The sequence below is a fragment of the Arachis hypogaea genome, chromosome 17, assembly GCF_003086295.3.
Source record: "Arachis hypogaea cultivar Tifrunner chromosome 17, arahy.Tifrunner.gnm2.J5K5, whole genome shotgun sequence".
In the NCBI taxonomy this organism is placed as follows: domain Eukaryota; kingdom Viridiplantae; phylum Streptophyta; class Magnoliopsida; order Fabales; family Fabaceae; genus Arachis; species Arachis hypogaea.
Window position 1 is genome coordinate 7,101,417 of NC_092052.1, and position 17,998 is coordinate 7,119,414.

Below are 17,998 nucleotides of genomic sequence, written 5' to 3' on the forward strand. Positions count from 1 at the left end.
ACCATCTTTATTATATTGAAATTGCAACAATAAACAGATGCGATTCTCTCTCTCTTTATTTTTAATACTTCTTTCTGTCTTTGTATATATATACACATTACAACATATAATATTATTATATATATATAAATTATTATTGGACTAATTATTTTAATACTAGAGTCTTCTATTTGTACATCTCTATTATATATATCTTTTATTTCACAACAAAAGGGAAGCATTCAAATCCATAATACATAATACCAGCAATCATTTAATTTTTTTCCCTCTTCTACATTTTTATATATAATAATATTTGCCTAAGATCATATTCCCTAGTTTCATCAAATGTGATCTTGACACAAAACTTAGGTCAGACTTGGAGAGAACAATCATCAAAGTCAAAATAATTCTTACTTCAAAAGACTTACTGAATTATTAACACACATGAAACAATACCATTTATTTATTAAATTAAATCACTAATTTGTGTGGAAAAAAAAAATAGCATACATTCTCCATTCTCAGGATCAGTGCCAGTAGATTACAATTTTTAGGTTCTAAGAAGCTTTAAGAAAAAAACTATCAGCTATCAGTATCAGACATTTGGCTAACTGATTTAAACCGTTCAAGCTCATCAGAGGGATCCCAATTCAATGTAGATGATTGAATCTTAGACAAAGTCATGAAAACCTCAGAGATGTTTGGTCTTGAATTGATGTCACGGGCAACACACTTTTTGGCCAATTCAGCCATAGAATATGCCAAATCCAAAGGATAAACACCCTCCAAAGAAGGATCCATGAATTCTCTAAGATTCTCCCTAACATTATCTCCTTCAAGAACTTGCCCTATAGTTGATGACAACAACACTTGGCGATCCTCACCAAATCCAACAGCTTCTCTTCCTGAAAGAAGCTCCAAAATCACAACCCCAAATGCAAAAACATCCATCTTTGGTGTGATCACTCCATTCTCAATGTACTCAGCTGGCATATAACCTTGTGTCCCAACAACATGCCTTGTCAATTGGAACCCTCCATCCCCATCATCACCTTGATCCTCAACGGCTCTTGCAAGCCCAAAGTTTGAAACTTTAGCCCTAAAATTACCATCCAATAGAATATTACCACTCTTCAAATTCTTATGAACATGAGAAGGGTTTGTATAGTTGTGAAGATAGTTAAGTGCATCAGCAACATCATGAGCAACCTGAACCCTTTGCTTCCAACTCAAGCCCAAATCTTTCTTCTTGTTACCATGATTATGAAGCCAATCATCAAGATCACCATTCTCAGCAAACTCATAAACAAGATAAGTGTTACCTTTGTGGACACAAAAACCAGACAATCTTGTAACATTGGTGTGATTGATCATCTTGAGAATGTTGATCTCAGCAGAAACATCACCTTTGAGAACCTTAACAGCAGCATCATCACCTTTAAAAGAAGCTCTATAAACAGAAGATCCCTTGATTCTATTATCCTCACCGAAGAATCCGGTAGCTTTCTGCAACTCCTCAAATCTGTAAACCGTTAAAGACTCAATTGCATAGCGTACACCTGCAGAAGAAATAGACCATGATTGAGTAGTAGAGGTGCTAGTTGTAGTAGTAACAACATCCAAAGAACCCTTTTTGACTTCTTCAGTGCTGGTAGAGTCATAGAAAGGCTTCGCCTTTGCCGCCTCCTCCGCCGTTTCCGGCTGCCGTGTACGGCGGCGGAAGCATATGAAAAACAGAACAAAACCTAGAACAAGAAGCAGAACGACAACCCCAATTACAACACCAACAACCACCCATTTCTTTGAATTCCCGGAGCCACCGCTTGGCGGAGTAGTCTCCACCGGTGGCGGCGGTGACTCCGGCGGCTGAGCCACCCTCTGCAACTTCTTTGGCGGCTCTGTTTTGAGAGGAACAGAGATCGGAGTAAAGTAGTAGATAACCGAACTTTCAGAAAGCTCATTAGCATCCAAAACGCTCTGTACATCAACCCCGAAGATCTCAGCAATGGAAGAAATCGATTCCCCCATGGAAACCAAGTAAGTGAGCAAGTACTTGAAGCCAGCATCACGCTGTTTTTTGGTGGGACACGCGCACCTGAGAGGCACGTGGACACGCTCACCGGCTTGAAGGTTTCGTTCGGGGAAAGAAGGGTTCTGAGCAATGAGAGCTTGACACGTGGTGAGTGCCTCGAAGGTGTTGTTGGCGAGGCTGAAGTAGGTGTCGTCGGCGGAGATAGTGTAGGTGGTGTTGTGCTGGTAATAGGTTTTGTTGAAGCATGAGCACGTGACGGGGATGGTGATGAGGGTGTCGGTTGGGATGACTTCAGAGACGGTTGAGAGGTTGTTGGAGGTGGTTATGTTGGTGGGTGTGGAGTTGAGGAGGGTGGAGATTGTGGAGGCTGTGTTGTGTTTTGTGGCGGATATGAAAGTGAGGTAGGATTGGCAGGTTGCGATGGAGTTGCAGGTGTTGCCTAAGGTTGAGTTGGTTATGGTGTCGCATGTTAGTTGGTCGTTGTTCAGGTATATCTGTTGCCCTTCTGTTAAGGTACTACTGATAAGGAACAAGAACAAGAAGGAGAAGAGTATGGAGGTTGTGGCCATGGTGTGGTGGTGTTTTCTGTTGAACTGGTTTTTGATTTTATGTTTATGTATTTGTGGTGGCTGGGTGTGATATAATAATAACCAAAGAACGCGTCTTTGTTTGCAAGTTTCTGACTTTGACTCTCTATATTCATATCTGCTCTCAAACTTGGAAGGTTTGGAAGCAAGTCAAACACGTCTGGCATAGAGTTTATGGATAATTTACTTTAATCTACTAACCCTGCTTTTTCAGTTTCAGTTGTATTTTGGGGTAACTACCAAGGTTTCAAATGAGAAAAATGTTACCCTTTTGATTCAGAATTGACAGAGGTTCAGACTTTAGAGCACTTGTATTAAGTAAGTCAACCTCACTATTTGTTATTATATTTTATTATTCCAAAGTGCATCAACTTGACAACTTGCTTTTGTTTCCACCTGTGTGTGTGTGTCTGCTGCTATAAAGAATTGTTCAAGGTGGAAATGGAAGACTTTAATGGAAGACTCACCACCGCATTTGAAGGGACAAACAAAGCATAGCGTCTACATCACTCAACTTAATTTTCACTATGTTTTGTTGGAAAATGAGAGTAGAAACATATGAAAACTACATATACGCAATGTAACCTATCTTTATTTTTTGTCTTGTCTGCATAGACTTCAAATAACAAGACACAAGCTAAACGTTAAGAAACATTAATATAAACATAGTTTACATGTATTCTATATGAACTGAGTCAAAAAGCAATCAATGAATCAATGGATTTAATGTTTCTTATTACTTTCATTTTTAGTACCATGTAATTGCTTTATACTGAAAATAATAATAATAATAATGTATGAATTGTGTGTTAACCACATGAGTCTCCAAAAGTGAAAAAATACCATTAGAATAATGCTAATCGTAATATAAAATTCAGTGAAAGTAGCAGATAAAGAAGTCAAATAAACAAGGAAAATAACTAAAATTTCACTAACTTAAACTATAAGCTGTTTTCATTTAGGATTAATTCATTAATGGAAACAGCATAAGAATACTACCCTATACATCTTATTGATCTATAATCACTGATGTTAATTAATTATGCAGAGGTTAAGAAGTGTTACACATTCTCCCTTTTGTGGGCTGTGTATGCAACACTATGCGTGTCGATCAATCGGGCTTCCTTTTGCTGCAGATTCCTTGTCGGGCGATTTTGATAACAGCATAAAGAAGCAGTACCAATACAAGAAGCAATACTGCAACGAAAAAAAAAAGAAAAAGGAAAAACATCATGAACTCAAAATCTCCATGTTTGTAAAACCAGAAATGCATTATACAATGAATAAATGCAGATAATCCAAGTTGGATTTGCAGATAGTTAAAGCAAATAGAAGTTAAGACAACTCACAAGCTAAGGAGACAAAAACTAGAATAGCGAGGCGATATCTGACAATCCATGGAAGACTAGATTCAGGAGTGCAGTTACATCCAGCAGCTTTCTCTGTGGAACAAGTCTGTGAATTTGATGCCTGTAGTTCTCTTAATGAAGTGTTGACACCTGAAACAGGACGGCCATTCTTGTCCCTGATTTCCAACTTCAGAGTTACTGGTTGAGATTCCCAGTTTATTTCAATAGCTCCAAAGTTCGGCTGGCCTAACAGAAATCCACATTTGAAACTTTAAAACATGAAAATCTAGGCGAACAAGGTTATCGAACTCTCCAGTTATCCTATACGAGTTTTACTAGTCTAGGTCTTGAAATCAAGTTTCTGAGTTGATCTTTGTGGTTTAAGTTTACCAAAGATCCACTAGTTTAGGATAACTCTAGAGTTTTGTTTCCTTGCAAGTGAAAAATAAAAATAAAAAATTAGGAGGAGAAGTTTACCATATATACAAGATTTGTATCTGCAGTTTTTGTCCTTCACCCTCATTGTGGATGGGACCAACCATGACACAAATCTCACAACAAAATGGAAGAAATCCGGCAGAGTCCCCTCAACTGATTGAGTAATCCCACTTGAGGTTACTTCATATAGCGGATAATCCCCGGCGCAGTCATATCTTGAGATTTCCCCAAAGTGAACATCTCCACTTATGAAGAATACTCCACTCCTCTGCACACGAAGGACAACTAAGATTTTCGAGTAAATACCTTTTTCACAGCATGATGTAAATAATACCAATGTAAACCACCCCTAACAATAAATGTTAGATGTCAAATGTACAAGACAAAATGAATGCACTGAAGTTGTTACCTTACTATCTGCAATTAATTTGAAAAGGTGATCTCTTTCCTTCGGGTAACGAGTCCATGATTCCATATCAAAGAATGGCAGAGTGATTGCTGTATGATTTGGTATAACCTGGATATATAGAAAGTATATAATGAAATCAATACAACCAAGCAAGAGAAGGCCATTAAGAGAGAATTTCTCCTCATAAGCTTTCAAAGAATAAATCATGTAGTTTGGTTTATTCTAACAAAATGTCTCCATAGTGTTAGGAATTTAAGCATCACAAACTAAATTCACATAATGATGAATGTCAGAGATCACAAAGACTGATAGCTAAATATTGTACCTGAACAGAAGATGCAATGATGGTAATGGCTGTTGGAGGACCCTTTAGTTCTTTCTCAAACCATGACCATTGTGAATCACCCAACATGGTTCCATAACTTCCTACAGGGTCCCTATGGTATCTGGCATCCAAGAGGACAATCTGAAGCGTTTTGCACGGTAAACAACAATAGCATGTCTTAGCACAAGATGCATGCTTAAAACAACATCTAACATGTCTATTGGTAATAACATGTTAACATATTGAGTGCTTTATTTAAGTTGCAAGACATTTAAGGAGACCTTGTCGTGGCTACTGACACAGTGACCACGAGAAGATTTTATCATTGCAAGAAAAAGTTAAATTAGACATTCTAAATAAATAAATAAAACAGCAATGTTTCAGTTAATACCTTGACATCTCTACCTGCAGAACCATATGTATATGAGGTGTATACACCAGCCTGTTTCCGCCTGAAATACAAAACTGCAGTAAGTATCGAATTCTCTGATGCCTTTCAAAACATCTGAATCAGCGAATTCATATATATATACATTCAAATATTCAATTTCAATATGTATCAATAGTTCTCTTGGACAGAACATATATGAAATTCTAGCATGTAAATAGGTAGAACATGATAATTCAATGAAGGAGATTGTTGACCCACCTCGGGCTATCTTGAGGTTCATCTAAGAAATCAAGAAGTAACTTTTGGTTGGTTACTTTCCGATCAAACTCTTTTCCTGCATTATTTAATCCATAATCATGATCGTCCCATGTTCCAATAACCTATGACATTCCAAATATAAAAAAGTTAGGCTAAAGAAGTTGAGTAAACACATTCACCATTTCACTAAATGCACCCACATAAACATACTTTTTGACAAATATCTTTCCATGAGAATCTCAACCAGCAAAGAGGCATAGAAGCTTAGATTGAAGCACCTTAGCATTCTGACGAAGTCGAGTGTAGCCAGGGTGAGACTTAGCCTTCTTGTATTTAGCCTCCATCTCCTGCTCAGAGGAAGGAACAAATCGCGGAACATTCTTCCACGGTCCAATAGTCCTTTCCCGTCCAAATAGTTTAAACGGGTGTTTGATGTCTCCATAAATATTATCACCAAGCCATATAAAAACCTGGGGATGGAAGTCCACCACAGCATCCCAAATGGGCTGGCAGAACAACCAAAAAATTGGGATATGCATACATTAACATCCGAAATACAATTTGAAAGTTAAATCTAATATTCAGCTTGAGCCACATAGAAGACTGTTAAGTGTAAAGCATTGTTGAAAACTAAATTATCACTGAATCTGTAGCTCTAGCTCTGTGATTTCCAAAAATTTATATGTAGATGTAACATAATATAGATAGCTTGAATATGAAAAACTATAGAAGAGCATAAAAATATGTCATCAGGGTCCTACATATATATCATGTAGTAATATGCCACTACTACCTATACCTTCTAACCTAAAGGTGTGACTTCACTTTAGCCTGAACAATTTTTAAATGGTAAAAGTGCAAAACACACCTCCATAATAGAGTTATATCATGTCATGGATCATTATTCCAACCTATTCTTCACAGTTCACAGAACAGGGAACAGATTCTAGATATTAAGCTATAGCCAAATAGTATGTGTACTTAATCACTAATTGAATTGTTGAATAAAAATAGCAATATATACAAATGGATACTTTTTGGAAAAGAAATTCAAAGTCAAGCACAGAACCAAAGTTTGCTTAAGTTGACGTGACATGGAGATTGGAAATAGCATGTTGGTACGAGAATTGGGACATCATGAGTGAATCATTGAAATAACATACGACACTGCATCACATGGGTGAAACAGAAGAAAAAAAGAGAAGACAAAGAAGAAAGTACAAAAACAGAAAAAAGAAAACACTTCCAAAAGGAAAATAAATAAAAGACAGAAAATTTGGAACCTGAGGTGCACTTTGGTTGGAACATGATCCGAAGGCAATTCGAGACACCGTTTGTTGTTGTTGTTCGGAAGAAGTTAAGGTCACGGCCAACATTCCGACGAAGACGGCGCACCACCACCGCCACCGGCGAAGCTCGGAACCCATTCTGGCCAAAGTTCGAAACTTTGAAACAAATTTTTTGTGGGGTGATCAGAGAAAAGAGGACTTTCGGAAAAACAGAAGAACCTTTTTCTTCCTGTGTTTACGACATAAAACTTTTTTTTCTCCGTTTTTCTCTCTTGTTTTTGTTTTTGTTTTGCAATTGAAAAATTGAGAGAATTAAATAGCCTTTGCACCCTGTCACATTGAATGTTATTCTTTTGATGGAAAACAGTAATGTATAAGAAATAAAATAGAATGATTTTATGAGTATATTGTAACATTTATTTTCCTGTTTTAATGAACTCACATGCTCGGTTCTGTTATTGCATGATTCTTAAGATATGTCCAATAACATAAAATAAAAATCTTAAGAAAAAGGAAAGTCTGCAATTTAAGCTTTTTGATATTTTTAAAAGATTCATTTTTTTTATATATTATATTACTTAAAAAAATTTAACAAATGTCCAAATTTTTAACTATTCCTAAAATCAAATGTATAATTGTATAAAGCGCTTGACTGAGTCATTGTGTCGGAAATAATTGTAAGAAAAGGCAAAGTCTGTACAGGGAAAAAAAATGCAAAAGTCTGAATATATTTTAAGGGAAAAAAAAAAGAGTGAACAACTGAACTTAAATCCATGATATGAAGAAAGGACTTGGACTCTTGTGGCAATTCATTGAATCAGGTTATGAGCTGTGAACTGTTTGATGATCAAGGAATTTATGTTGACTGACTGTAGTTGACCAGTGACCAAACATGGAATCGATTTCTTCAAGAATAACATGACTGTAGTGTTTGTGAGTATCATTCTCATGCTTTCTTTTTTATCTTTTTAATTAGAAAAAAAATTGGAAATAAAAGCATGCCCTGAAAGCCAAAAATTCTGGACATCATTGCAACAAATCTACAATAATACCACCACCTTCAAAGCTTCAGCTTTCTAGACAGATTTACACTTTAATAGAAACAGCAACAGTTTCAACTTGTGATTTGTTAGTGGAGTTTTGGCTACATAAAGGTTTAATATGAATACATGATATATGCTTCAACTTGGCTACTCCTCCTAATTTGATGCAGACATAAATGTTTTAAAACTACTGCTTTTATTGACAAACTAACAAGCAAACATTAACCTTTCCAACAATGTTTTCGTGGAGATAAGTATGTACAATCATGCTACTTGTACACCAAAAATCAACTACCAAATCAGTTATCTGTAATTCTGTATAGAATCCATATTGGAATATAAAATACACATTGAAAGAAGCATTAGTTATCTTATGCGAGTCGTTGCATAAGCAGTGGCTACATACATTCCTTCAGGTGTAACTTTGGGAATTTTGGTAGGTGGGAATCCTTCCTCCCTGTATGGATTTGGTGTCTTCTGCACATAACCAGCACCCATCTTAGATACCAAACGTGCACCACACTTCTTTATTTTGGAACATCTTTTACTATTACTCCCCTCAATCATCATCTTATTCCCTGTGCCATTGTTGTTTATAGCATAAAACATTAGTTTAACTTTGTTTTCATCATGTTGCCAAAAGTTAACAGGATAATAATACATCAAAATGTGAGGGCATTTATAGTTTGGTATCCACTTAATCCATTCAGCATCTTCAATGTTGATTTCCTGTTTTTCCTCAGAATTAGCACTATGAACTTGACTAAAGCAATATAGGCCATCATAGTACTGCAATGGTGCAGATTCTGGATTGCCTTCTATCACAAGGCATACAGCAATTCCCCAAAATTCACTCTGACTACAAGATTCTGGTATTTCCAGGATTATTGATACGGCTGACTCGAATTGAATTCCAAAATGTTCTAGAAATTGTTTGTCTGGCACAAAATAATCTTCATTCTGAAAGCATGCAGGAAGTTCTGTTCCAGGAATCTCCAGTATAGGCCGAAACCGAGAGAATTTCATTGAAGAATCAGGATCCTCCACCTCCTGTTATAAAGAAACTCTCATGTTAAACACTAATTACTTAACAAGATAACTATCAGAAAGAAAAGCATGTATAATTAGACCTCTAAGTCAATTGCTTCCAATAGACTCCATATTTGTTCTGGATCTGATAAAGGTTTCAGTGAAACACTCTGGCATGCATCTACTCGCTGCACCGTTGGTGGAAGCTTAGGCAATGACTCGAGGCGAGGACAATTGTACAAGTAAACATGTGCTGCATTTGGTGGAAGATCAGGCAATGACACAAGGCTTTGGCAATCAATTCCTTCAACATTCTCATACCTGATATAGAAGGAGGCAACACCAAGCTCATTGAAATCGGTGGATGATAACTCTTGAAGCCGAATATCTGTGCTATTGGTTGAATGATGTTCCATGAGTTGGAAGTTTCCTGAACTTTACATCCAGCTATAATGAGCCACATAAGATTCTTCAAATGAACAATAGAAGAAGGTATTTCTCTTAATGCAGTTAAACTTGCATTAAGATATTCTAATGCTTCATTTTCATTTAAATTCTCCGGCAGCTTAGAGAAGTTTGAGCAACAGCAGATATTGAGCTTTGTAAGAGATTTCAAATTGCCAAAAGTTTTTGGCAAGCAAATGAGATTTTGACAACTCTCTAAATTCAAAGTGCGAAGAGCAGTTACATGACCAAGAGAAGGAGGCAATTCTGCTATGGCGATGTTGCGCAAATCGAGCTCCTCTAGATGTATCATATTTTCCCCAAACTCAGGAAGCTTTCTGACATTTGTGCAGCCATGGAGGTCTAAGCACTTCAGAGATTCCATTTCCAATTTTCTTGGAAGTTTCTTGAGATTTCTGCAGTCAGCTAATGACACTTTGACAAGCTTTCTGTGCTTTCCAAGAGATGGATGAACCTCAAACAGGTTTATGCATTCATCAAGATACAGTATTTCCAGATTGGGGATTCCGGTAAAATCTGGAGTGCTAGTCAGGCTTAGAGAATGACTTAAATAGATGGATTTCATCTTAGCAAAGTACTGATCATCAAAACATAGAAAGTTATTAAAAAAAGAAGAAAAGGATAGCAAAACAAGAAGACTAGCTTCTTGAAGCTTCATTAAGCATTATGCTAGCACATCTTGAGTTACCTGCATTCCATTCCAAAGTTGTTTTAGATTGCTGTGAGGCATTTTGAGGCGAACGAGTTCATCCAGAGGGACTCCAAGTGGTAAAGCGTTTAAGGGACATTCCCTCCATACAAGGACTTTTAATCCACTAGATAGACATTTTAGGCCAAGTGGAAGGTGCAAGTTACTTGACAAGATAAGTAGTCTAAGGATCTCCATATTTGAGAACCCTTCAGGGTGCCAGCGAGCTTCATGATGCAAATGCCATAATTCGAGTACTATGCCTTGTGTTGATTCATTTACCTGGTAAAGATTATTGATGAAAATTAGCAGTGACTTGGAGAACTTATAAACAAAGTTCATAAAGAGTTTTTATCACCTTATTTTTTCTTAGCACATGATCAATGTCATCCAAAGACCACAACCTGCTACGTTTACCAGCAATTTCAGGAGATTCTTCAAAGACAATACTCCTTCCCATGTCTTGAAGTGAATCATGCATCCCCAGAACCCCTGAATCATAAGTTACCAGTGATTTTTCAATAAGAATTTCGATTCCAATTGGAGGATAACGGCCGCAATCATTCAGTATTTGTTTCACTTGATCTTTAGTCCACCCTTTGAAGAAACAAGCAATGTCTAGAAATAGTCCTTTATATCGCCTCGGTAGTCCATCATAGCTTATTCCAAGTGTCCTATGAAGACTATCACTCTCAGGAACTTCTTTTATCTGTTCCAAAACCTCCTTCCATTGTGACACACTTCGTTCGCAAAGAAGTGAGCCGAGAAGCTTGAGTGTCAAAGGAAGGCCTCCAGCATATTTGATCACGGCTTTCGACAGCTTCAGAAAATGCTCTGGAGGTTCATCTCTCTTAAAGGCTTTCCTTGAAAAGAGTTGAAGGGATTCTTCATGGTTCAAGAAATCAATCTCATACTTTTCTGATATTCCATGAGACGTCAACAGTTGCATGTCTCTTGTAGTCACTATTACTCTACTCCCTGGACCAAACCATTCCTTTTCTGCTAAATTCTCTAATTGGCTCATATCACTTACATCATCAAGAACAAGTAGAACCTTTTTATTGAAGAGAAAGTTTCTAATAGTGTCTATTCCTTGATACTCATCTTCTATCTTTGTGTCCATAATTTTCAGCTTACTAAGAAGTTCTCTTTGCAAGTTTAGCAGGCCATGTCTTTGACCGGAAGCTTCTCTAACATTGTCAAGGGTGCAACTAATTTCGAATTTTCTTCGAATTTTCATATACAAGACTTTAGCAAGAGTTGTCTTTCCTATGCCTCCCATGCCCCATATGCCTATAAAGCGAACATCCTTTACATCTGGTCTTAAAAGTGAGTTCATGTCTTCTAGCTTCTTATCAATTCCAACCAATCCATCCCTAAATGTTGGCAATTTAGGTTGCAGCCTTGTCCAAACAGTTGTGACAATTTCTTCAATTAGTTCTGCTTCCAACCTGCATAAGAGAAAAATAATCTAACATGGACCAAGCATGAATAGTAATAAATAATAGAACAAAAAGAATATGTATGTTCCAAGAATGAAATGATTATATCTTAATTTCCAACAATAATGTAGCATTCACATGATGAGTGAACTCTTAAAAGCACATATTGCTGATTTTCTTCTAGCTGTAGTTTCCATTGCATTGCACACAACTTTGACAAAACAATACAAGATTTTCTGCATTAGGATAAATTCTTGAGGTTCAATACCATATTCAAAAGGTTCCAACTTAACATGAAATTTTCTAATAGGCTACCTAAAGTGAGATTCAATAAAAAAATTAACAAGTAAGCATGCAGCAACATGATTATGCAGAGAGCCACTCAGAATTCTAAGACCTAATTTTTAAAATGCCATCAAAACTTTTCCTATTCTAATAACAAATAAATTGATAAATTTTTTTGTCGAAACTATAGGTTATATCCTCCTGTTAGAGAGCCAAAATTGTTGAGAACAGCAACAAAATTCTGAATATGTGTGTATGTATGTGATGCTCACCTTTTTTTGGAGCCCCAACCACTTAAACCAGCAACTTGTGTTAAGGCATCTCTCCATTTTTGAACCTTATCTCCATCATACCTCTTCTCATGTTTCTCAAAGGCCTCAGCAAAACTTCCCTTTTGGTATCTAACATCTGATGCTTCCACATCATAGAAGATTGGGAAAACTTCAAGTTTGGACTCAAGAATGCAGTGAAGCTCCTCCAAGCACCAAGTGGAAGTAGCATATTTTGGTGAGAGGATAACAATGGCAGAGAGTGAGTCCTTGATTGCTCTTGGAAGTTCTTCTGATATGACATCTCCAACTTCAAGAATCTTGTCATCTCTGAAAACTATGATCCCAGCATCCTTTAAAGCAGAATACAAGTGGTTTGTGAAGCCTTTTCTTGTGTCTGCTCCCCTAAAACTCAAAAAACATGGTAACTCCATCTTCTGTTGTTGTTAGAGGTTGATGATGGTGCTGGTGATGAAACTCCTTCCTCATTTACCATGTTTTATCATTGGAATGTTGCAGAACTCAACTGATTAAAGTTAGTGTTGCAGTTTACAATTGCAACTTCATTCTATATTAGACTAGGGTCAATGTAGAAATAGTATTATACAGAAAATGTAATGTAATAAGTGCATAACATGTTAGAGATTTGTGCTTGGGATTTTTATATTAATGTTAAGATATTATATTGTCACATGTCAGGGCCTATTATTGGTCATGGTTAGTTCCTAGAAATTACTGATATACTGCAGTCCCTGTCACTTTTTCAATATCTTACAGCCTGAATTTCAATGTTGGGTACATAACACGTGGCAATAAACTACAGTGAGTGCTCAGAATTGTATATACTAGCAAAACATGTTTTGTCAATGCCACAAGTAGCAAAATAAAAAGAAAGTAGTATCTTAATTCTTAAATGAACCATTCACAGACCAATTCATTTAATCCATTAAATTTTTGCTTTGTTGACCTTCTCTTATGTTCCAACTAATTCAGCAATATGCTAATGATGATTCCTTGAAGGATGCAACTTTTGACCAAAGAAAAAATCAGAGTAGAATTATGTATTAATGGCATGGACAGAGTGTTAATCTGTTGACTGTAGTATCAACAAATTTAAAACTTTGTTTACAATGAAATTACATTTGCAGCCACAAAAACTTAGCTAAAACATAAAAAATCACTCATCTATATGAAAAATTTGAAGACAAAAGAAAAGAAAAGAAAAGAAAAAAATTTTAATTGGCTTATGAGTAACATATGCTGTATTAATGTACTCTATATATTTCTTTATTTAAAAGGATGCAACCAAGAGTGAGCTACAATCCTGAACCAGTTTCTGGTTCTCTATATGCAATAACTTTGCAAAAACACCAACTAAGGGGGCAGTGTTATATGTGCAAGCCTCAGTTTGCATGAAATTGTTCCTCTGATCTTCAAAATTGTCTTGCCAATCAGGCCCTCCAACCAATGCACCAACAAGAACATTAGGGTTAGGTTCTTGGCTATTGTACCAATTATCATAACCTTGTGTACACCCTATGAACCCTTTATTCTCCTTGTATGACACAATGGAAGCACCTCTATGGTGCACCCTTTTAGGGTACCTTGGCCCATAGCCCACCAAATAGCTCATGTTCATTGGGTTTGAGCCCAAAATGTAATCAATTTGTGACTTAGCAAAGCTTAGAATCTCTTCATGATCCACTGTGCCACCATGACAATTTAGATTTTGGTTTGTGCTTTTGAGGAAATCAGAATACACAGAGAGCAAGAATGAAGCTGTTGAAACATATTGCATGTTGTTCCATTGTCTTACATAGAGCAATCCACCTGGGGTTCTTTGGACATTGCTATCATTGTTGTTCTTGTTTAGACATGAACATATATAGTACTCAGCTTTTGATCTATATTGCTCAAGTATATCACTATGCTTCTTGTGTTTTTCTTGGTTTAGGAACTGCAACAAATACAACGAAACTATTGTAAGATTAAAAATAATTGCAACTCTTATGATCCATATGTAGTACTGAATTAAAATTTGGTGTTTCATGCACCAAGATAATACAATAGTATAAATTTAATAGAAGTTATCGGTGCAAAACTATATTAAAATTTATACTATTGGATTTTCTTAGTGTATGATGCACTAACTTTATCTCGGTACTTAATAATATTCTCTATAATTGGACTAATAAGCCTAAAACTCTTCAAATTAACCACTAATTTTTATTTTTATTTTTTCAAATTAGAAAATTGAAATATCTAACTTCATTTTTCTCATTGAATGTGTTCAAAGGTAGGTCAACAAGACCCAAGAAACAGGGTGGGTCAAGAGCAGCACATGTGAAGTTCTGAGCCATGTGTATGTAGCATGGTTCAATCAATAGTTTGATAGTTAACATTTTTTTTTTCTTTCTTTTTGTTTCTTGTGCTGTGAATTATCTAGAAATATTGTTCAATATTAGCAAATCTTATGTATGAAAGCTATTCTCCAACAATTTAGGAGTGATGAAACTCATTCCATCTGATTATAAAAACAAAACAAAACAAAAATGTGATGTGTGAATCTTAAGTTAGCATTGAAGGTGGGCCACACAACTGCAGTTTCTGACCTCACACTTTGATGGTATTAGCATATCAGTTAGATATGCCATTATTAATTCATAAGGTACATACACATAAAATGAAATTTATAAAAAAAAATAGTCTTTTTTATAATGCAGTAATGTGGTAAATACTAAATTACTCAGGTGAAAGCTTTCTCTTGTTATGTGTATGAAATTTTCTGTTTATTTTTTAACTAAGTTGTATTATTATTATTGTGGAGGCTAAGTAGAAAATTTTTATGTTGAAGGGTAAAGTGAGTCATTGAGCTACAAATCTAGGCTCAACCACAAGCCAGATCACTTTGATTGTAGTGTGATTCAAAGCAAAAGCTTTCAAACTCTGCACATGACATTGTTCATGTGTACACACTTTTTAGGTATTAGCAACCATATATAGATAATGTACCTTAACTAGTGTATACTCCACAGGTGACTTTTTTAAAATAAAGTGCTACAAGATTTAACCCCTATATTTTTAGATTAGAAAAGTAAAGATGTTAGACTAAGCTAGAGAGAAATAGGTCACTATTAACAGAAACACACATACAAATAAAAAGTTTAAAAATTGAAGAAAAGTAGGATTGAAAAACAAGTAAAATACAAACACAGTTATACAACATTTGACTTAATTTCAATGCCTTGAAGGAAGAGACATCAGGCATTATCATAGAGTGATTGAAGGGAAAAGTAAAACACTTTTTCTTTTGTTAGCAGTACTATTTAAGCATTATCGTATTCTAAGTCGACAGATCAGATCATCGATCCACCCTTGTTTTACTGTGGACGAGTGATATGTCGGCTCAGAATACGATAATGAGTACCCGAAAGAATTTACCTTTGAGGCAAGGAGTTGAAGACCAGCATACTTAACATCCCAGCTGAACTCAGAAATGGACCAACCAGTGCCACCAAAAGAGTGAGCCTTTGAAATAAAGTACTGAAAATACATTTCACTGTCGGTGGCCTTGTACAGCCACATGGCTGCCCACAATAACTCATCCTTGTAACCACTCACCGACGCATAGTAGCTCTTCACCACTCCAACACTCTCATCATACTTCCCTCTATGCTTGTCCCCAAATTCAAACAACTGCACCACAACACATTCAATTCAATAGTCCCTTCAATTATTACCCTACTGTGTATGTATCCAGATACATAACATTAATTTTAATTTAATTACGTACTAAAAATGATAATGACATATTATGGTACCTAGACCATACTAATTAATGCAGAAAACTAAAGCACATATATATATAGCTGATTAATTAATCACTAGAGATTAGTCAACTAAATTAATTCTAGAGAAGCAGGATCAGAACCAAAAGTAGCTACCTGCTGAGCATGGTGTAGGAGTAGGTGAGAATAATGTGGGTTTGTGTTCTTGAACACAATTGAGGCTGCAGCCATGGCAGCTGCTGTTTCTGCAGCCAGATCTGAACCAGGTTTTTCCTCATCTATCTTGAATGCTTGCCTTGAGGTAGTCATGTCCTCTGGCCTTTGCCAACAATAATGGTCTGTGTCACCATCACCAACCTTCAAAACCCAACAACAACAATCTTGAATCTCTTGAACCAAACTAGTCCGAAACTGTCTCGAGACAGAAATACAAAGACACAGATAGATTTTCTGTATCTACATTATTTATACTGCCTCAACGTCTGTATTTTCTGTCCTGAAACAGTTATCGAACCGGAGGAATTTGAAGAGTATATATGTGTGTATGTATGTATATATGTATTAAGATACCTCTGCCCAAAGGACATTGGGGCTGGTGTGAGCTTTGATGAAGTAATCAGTGCCCCATTTGATAGCCTCCAAAGTGTGTTGAAGCTCACCAGCATCTGAAATGTGTTGCAAATATTCAATGGCACCCCATGAAAGCATTGTCACTGTGAAAGCCATTGGCAATCCAAACTTCACATGATCACCTGCATCATAGTACCCTCCAACCAAGTCCACCTTCAAAAGCAAGAACATATATACTTCAATTTTCAACTTGGGAATTATCACAAACACCTAGAAATCTAGAACTAGAAATTGGCGTAACTAACTAACCCCTTGTTCTAGACCATCAGTGAGGCCGGAATGGTGACGCCAAGAGACGCGCTGGTTGTAAGGAATTCTTCCTGAACGCTGTGCCTCAAAGTAAAGGAGGCTCTTTGAGAGTGCATCACCATAATCAAAGGCTTGTTGAGCATTGGTAGTAGTGATGAAAATGGTTGTTATGGTGATGAAGAAGAACAAGAACCAAAGAGAAGAAGAACAACAATGCTGTACAAGTACCAAGGGGGGAACAATCTTGGAATCTCCAAAACTACTAGTTTGTTTCCTATGATATTGATGATGTTGTGTTTGTTCCTCCATTGTTGTTCCCCCTCTCCCTTCTTTCCCTCCTAAACAAGTTTAATTCTTTTTAGGAGTGAAGAAGGAAGGAATGGGAAACAAAAATGAGAAAATAAAAAAAATAGTGTGACTTAGGATTATTCAATAACATACACTATACACCATACTCCTATGGTGTGAGATTTGAAGGGTGTTTGGAAGATTGTGATATATGTAACATGTGTATGTGTGCCTATAATGTAGGAGGGGTCTCTCTTCTTTAGCCCCACATTGATCTCAATGTGAAACTTTGGTATTTGTCTGTACAAATAAATATGAAATTTCTAAGACTTTGATACCTGGATGTCTTTGTTAGTGCCTAAAACAGAAAATAAACCCCCCTTCTCTCTTGGAAAAATATTATTTTCCCAAACAGATTTATTTTCATTGCTTGCTAGTAAATGTTACATCCATTATCTACTAAAAAAAAAATTTAAGACTTTTGTTTGTTTATTTAATTTTTTTTTTATTAAAGATAGGACGAATTGAACTGTGATATCTAGATGAGTATAGAGAGATTATATGAGTATAGAGAGATTTGTTGACAAATTTAAGATGAATACGGAGAGATTATACTGTTTGTTGATAAATTTAAGACTTCTGTTATATGACTAAAATTTAAAAAATTCATGTTTATTTTTTTATTATTGTTTAATATTTTGTTGTTATAAATTTATTAATGTTACTTTTTTATGGAAATATTATACATAATTTATGTTTTTT

General features: G+C 36.0%; 4 protein-coding genes across 5 annotated transcripts; all 4 read right to left on the reverse strand.

Moving 5' to 3' along the window:
• Positions 1-414: 414 nt before the first annotated feature.
• Positions 415-2,583, reverse strand: LOC112764232 (protein LYK5). Its single transcript, XM_025809783.3, has one exon. The coding sequence runs from the start codon at positions 2,581-2,583 to the stop codon at positions 565-567; it is 2,019 nt and encodes a 672-aa protein (XP_025665568.1). The 3' UTR covers positions 415-564.
• LOC112764233 (uncharacterized) lies at positions 415-7,464 on the reverse strand. Its single transcript, XM_025809784.3, has 9 exons — positions 7,055-7,464; positions 6,050-6,277; positions 5,772-5,893; positions 5,514-5,574; positions 5,123-5,263; positions 4,798-4,905; positions 4,428-4,656; positions 3,951-4,196; positions 415-3,798 (listed from the first exon to the last, which is right to left on the reverse strand). Exons 1-9 carry the CDS (start codon positions 7,196-7,198, stop codon positions 3,713-3,715), a joined length of 1,365 nt encoding a protein of 454 aa, XP_025665569.1. The 5' UTR covers positions 7,199-7,464; the 3' UTR covers positions 415-3,712.
• Positions 7,465-8,282: 818 nt separating this feature from the next.
• On the reverse strand, positions 8,283-12,936 carry LOC112762692 (disease resistance protein Roq1). Of its 2 annotated transcripts, none has more exons than XM_025808553.3 (6): positions 12,285-12,936; positions 10,644-11,736; positions 10,286-10,567; positions 9,454-10,174; positions 9,234-9,385; positions 8,283-9,153 (listed from the first exon to the last, which is right to left on the reverse strand). In XM_025808553.3, exons 1-6 carry the CDS (start codon positions 12,713-12,715, stop codon positions 8,470-8,472), a joined length of 3,363 nt encoding a protein of 1,120 aa, XP_025664338.1. In that variant the 5' UTR covers positions 12,716-12,936; the 3' UTR covers positions 8,283-8,469. The 2 variants fall into 2 exon arrangements, with proteins under 2 accessions (XP_025664338.1, XP_072078360.1); XM_072222259.1 differs by having other exon boundaries at positions 10,644-11,756; positions 12,285-12,856.
• Positions 12,937-13,309: 373 nt separating this feature from the next.
• Positions 13,310-17,664, reverse strand: LOC112766736 (endoglucanase 11). The gene is made up of 5 exons (XM_025812626.3): positions 16,949-17,664; positions 16,640-16,852; positions 16,226-16,426; positions 15,723-15,977; positions 13,310-14,238 (listed from the first exon to the last, which is right to left on the reverse strand). Exons 1-5 carry the CDS (start codon positions 17,255-17,257, stop codon positions 13,573-13,575), a joined length of 1,644 nt encoding a protein of 547 aa, XP_025668411.1. The 5' UTR covers positions 17,258-17,664; the 3' UTR covers positions 13,310-13,572.
• Positions 17,665-17,998: the final 334 nt, after the last annotated feature.